This window comes from Pteropus vampyrus, unplaced genomic scaffold (assembly GCF_000151845.1).
Source record: "Pteropus vampyrus isolate Shadow unplaced genomic scaffold, Pvam_2.0 Scaffold1000000846, whole genome shotgun sequence".
NCBI lineage: Eukaryota > Metazoa > Chordata > Mammalia > Chiroptera > Pteropodidae > Pteropus > Pteropus vampyrus.
In genome coordinates, this window is record NW_011915248.1 from 1 (window position 1) to 4180 (window position 4180).

General features: G+C 34.8%; 1 protein-coding gene across 1 annotated transcript; it reads left to right on the plus strand.

Annotated features, from left to right (window-relative positions):
- The first annotated feature begins 378 nt into the window (after positions 1-378).
- Positions 379-3971, plus strand: LOC105311154 (ribonucleoside-diphosphate reductase large subunit-like). The gene is made up of 3 exons (XM_011387176.2): positions 379-520; positions 2810-2945; positions 3824-3971. Exons 1-3 carry the CDS (start codon positions 459-461, stop codon positions 3947-3949), a joined length of 324 nt encoding a protein of 107 aa, XP_011385478.1. The 5' UTR covers positions 379-458; the 3' UTR covers positions 3950-3971.
- The last annotated feature ends 209 nt before the right edge of the window (positions 3972-4180 follow it).

Below are 4180 nucleotides of genomic sequence, written 5' to 3' on the forward strand. Positions count from 1 at the left end.
TCAGCAGGACATGGGAAGAAGTAAGCTAACCAATTTCTAGCTTGTTTCTTTCAATATGACTCTTGGAAATTAATCCAAGAAAATCTCTAGACCTTGTATTCTTTACACAGTTATACTAGAACAGCGGTCCCCAACCTTTTTGGCACCAGGGAGTGGTACTCCTGTGAGAATCTAATGTCTGATGATCTGAGGTGGAGCTGAGGCAGTGATGCTAGCACTGGGGAGCGGCTGCAGATCTTTGCTTGCTGGCCTGCCACTCATCTGCTGTGTGGCCAGGTCCTAACAGGCCACTGACCAGTACTAGTCCGCGGCTCGGGGGTTGGGGATCCCTCTACTAAAAGACAGCATTTGTTGGGATGTGAGGGCATGACCAGTTAGTCATTTGCTTTTTGTTATAGTTTTAAATTGTCATAGAGTGATATATTGGGTTGTTTATTCCTTAGATTCTACAGTATGATATGTGGAATGTTACTCCTACAGACTTATGGGACTGGAAACTTCTCAAGGAGAAGATTGCAAAGTAAGTAAAGACATGTAAAGTACCTTTGAAGTAAAGAGGGTTCAGGTTTTCATCCTGGCTCTTCAGAATTTAGTTATGTTATTTTAACTTCTGAAACTGATTTTTCTCCTTTAAATGGGGCTAAAATGACCTATCTACAGAACTGTTGTTTAAATACTTCATAATACATGTAATCTGTAAATTGCTTGGTGCGATGGAAATATTTCAATATATAGTAGATATTATTAGTTGATCTTGTTTTAGAGGCTTAACTACCTAGATCAGATGTGCTTACTTTTTAAATGTGTTTCACGTTAATTTATTGTTTAACTACATTTGGCACATAAATGGCTTTTGTTGAATTGATTGTCATAGGAATAAGGGATTTAGGAAGAGCTTTTGGAGGGTATAATGTGTTAAATTGCATCAAAGAAAAATGTAAAAATTGAGTCTTTGTAGTTCTTTCAAGCTAATAAATGTGAGAGATTTGAGGGCAGGGAGAATGTTTGCTAAGTGAATAATAAGTTGTTTTTATTTTCTGTCATGAGTCTGTCATCTCTGGATAAATACAAAGTTTCTATGTTTGCAAAAAGAAGCAATAGTTTTAAAATGCTCTTTAAAAATATCTATTTGACTTAAAAGTGTTTTATTACTCCAATAATATTTGTTCAAAATTTTAGAAAAACGTGTGGAAAGAGAGTAAAATGAAAATTACCCCAGTACCCCCTCCCCACAAAAACTTGTTTGCCTGTTTTTGTCTGTCATCCTTCAGACTTTCTCCTGAGCAAGTGTGCATGTATTTACATGCAAATGCAACTTTTGCAAAAATGGATTTGTACTCTATTTTATTTTGTTTTTCTCAAAATACTGTAGTTTATGTATTTTTTAATATACAACCTTATTAAATTTCAAAGTTAATACATGAATACACATTCATTGTTAATAAAGTTCACATATAGAAATAAGTAAAAACTCTTCTTTATATCTCTTCTGCCAGCCACTTATCTAACAAAAGAAAAAACCAACTTATTCCTTTTTTTAGAGATAACCATTATTAATGGTGTGTATTTTTCTACTTTTTCCAGTATGTTTGCAGATGCGCACATACGGTTTTGTTATAAATGTGATCAAACTTGATATATTCCGAGACTTTATATTTAGTGACTTATTTTGGAGATCATTCTCTTAGTAGATGCAGTTCTACCTAATGTTTTTAATGATTACAGATAATTTCATATTTTGGCTATATCATATATATATATATATATATATGACATATATATATATGTGTATACACACACACACACGACTTCCAAATGTTTTCCTGTCTGTGGACAGGAAACCACTGTCCACTTTACTGAGGAAGTAAAGACATGGAGATAGCTATGGCTTGCTCAGTGCCTCACAACTAGATTGATAGTGAGAACCCAGAATCCATTAGGATATTAGGCTCTGTGCTAAGTACTGTATGAATCCAGAGACACTGAATGTAGAAAAGACAAGCTCTTTGGGTTTGAGAAACTTCAGACTAAGCAAGACATGTAACACAAATAGTTAAAGTGTAAATAAAAATGTTTGCAAATATCTGTATTTGACATTTAAATGTTGTATGCCCAGTCTAGGTATCTCTTATGCTGAGCTTTTAAAGAGGACCTGAGAGCATTGGAAGATTTCTGTGTTCAGATAGTGTATTCTTTCTTAAGCACTCTCTTTGGCATTGACTAGAGTCAAAAGATCTTGACATTCTTTTAGGAACTTATAATTGAAGAGATAATAGAGGAAGTCAAGAATGTACTTTGAACACAATTTTCCCTATTCATTGTCCTATTTGGGATAATGGTGACTTGTGGTAAATGTCTGATTCTGACCGCTTTCACATCATTATGTTTCCTGAAAGGGCCTAGCACAGTGATTACATAGGTACTTAGAAAAGCGAAGGTTGAATGAGTATACTCTGATACAGGTGGGGATTCTCTAACAGACATGTGTTTCCCTGGTTAAAATAATGTATCAACTGCTATGATTCCTGAGTGCCACAGTGCAAGTTGCATAAGCCATGGCATGATAAGGATTGCCAGCAGCAGAAATTATTCTGTTTAGGAGTCAGGCATTTAGGAGAGGGGTGAGCTATGTTACCCAAACTGAGGAGTTGTATCCCTGTAGGGGTTAAATTAAAAAAATCCGTATGTGAATCTAATGCCTGTATTATGTTACTCACAGCAGCTGCATTTACTACAATGACTTAAAGTAGCTGCCTTCCTGGCATATTGTAGCTTTAGGAGCAGCACCTAATAATCTCCTTTTCTTTAGGTATGGTATAAGAAATAGTTTACTTATTGCCCCTATGCCTACTGCTTCAACTGCTCAGATTCTTGGAAATAATGAGTCCATTGAACCATATACCAGCAACATCTACACTCGCAGAGTCTTGTCAGGAGAATTTCAGGTGAGATCACAACTAGACCTACAGGGAAATCTTTCAAAAGCCTGTTGTTGAGAGTAATTGCTAACTTATTTTCTGTATGCCTTTTTATCTTACTGTGGAGGCATAGCTTTGATAAAATGAGTCATCTTCATCCCTAATACTGTTTTATGTTATTTAAGCACATAATAGACATTTTAAATATGCCAAAAGAATGAACAATTGAGGATTGAGTAGGAAAGTAACTTGTTCATATTAAAGTTCATGTGATATATAAACATTCTGTTGTCACAGTGATGTATACTATAACCTCAGATGTTTAAGCTGGTGATACTTAAGATATATGTAGAAGCATCATTTAAGACAGTTGTTCTCAGCCTTCGTTACAAATTAGAATTTTTCATGGGTGGGACCAGTGTTTTTTGTTGTTGTTGTTTGTTTGTTTTTAAGTTTCCTGGGTAATTCTGATGTGCAGCTAAGGGTTGAGAACCACTAATTTAAAAGATTTTTATTTGTGAATTTGCTGATATCCTGAAATAAATTTCTGTAAGGTTTGGGGTGAAAACATTTCTAATTTTAAGTATTGCATTCTTACTTAGGGAAAAAAAAAGAATCAATCCACATAGGTTTACTCAGCTTAGGCAATGTTAGCTCTTTTCACTTTTGCAAATACCATATGTTATGTTTCTTGAATAAAAATTATCAAGATTTTAAAGGAGTATAGCTTTCATGTGATGGAATGGGCCTCTCAGTTTTATAAAAAATAGAAATTACCAAGCAATTTAATGTTAAATAATTCTTTAGAGATTTTATTTACTTTAAGCTCTAGGCCTGTGATCCTGTTTAGGCCCTGTCACTGTTAGTTATTTATTCCTTTACATCTTTTCTGCTTTTCCATTCAGATTGTAAACCCTCACTTACTGAAAGATCTTACTGAGCGGGGCTTGTGGAATGAAGAGATGAAAAATCAGATTATTGCATGCAATGGCTCTATCCAGGTACAGAATGAAAAAAAAAAAGGGAGCTAACTGGATATTGGTACTTTCTCACTTATCCCAGGCAGTGGAGAAAAAGAATGACTATTCATTGTGGTCACATAGGTTTATATAGATCTGTTCATTTCTGTTCATCTTCACATAGCTAGGCCTTACTCTTTTGTTTGTGCAATGATATAGAGCAGTAGTTTCCAAGTTCTCTGCACATTAGAATCAGTTGGGGAGCTTTTAAAATCCTATACTTAGATTGCACCCCATACCAAT

What these genes read in the sequence shown, in the direction of transcription:
- LOC105311154 (XM_011387176.2), top strand. Translation starts at nt 459, where the DNA reads ATGTGGAATGTTACTCCTACAGACTTATGGGACTGGAAACTTCTCAAG. An exon ending in CTCAAGGAGAAGATTGCAAA is followed by an intron (nt 521 to 2,809) that starts GTAAGTAAAGAC and finishes CCTTTTCTTTAG; the next exon opens with GTATGGTATAAGAAATAGTT. An exon ending in TCTTGTCAGGAGAATTTCAG is followed by an intron (nt 2,946 to 3,823) that starts GTGAGATCACAA and finishes TTTTCCATTCAG; the next exon opens with ATTGTAAACCCTCACTTACT.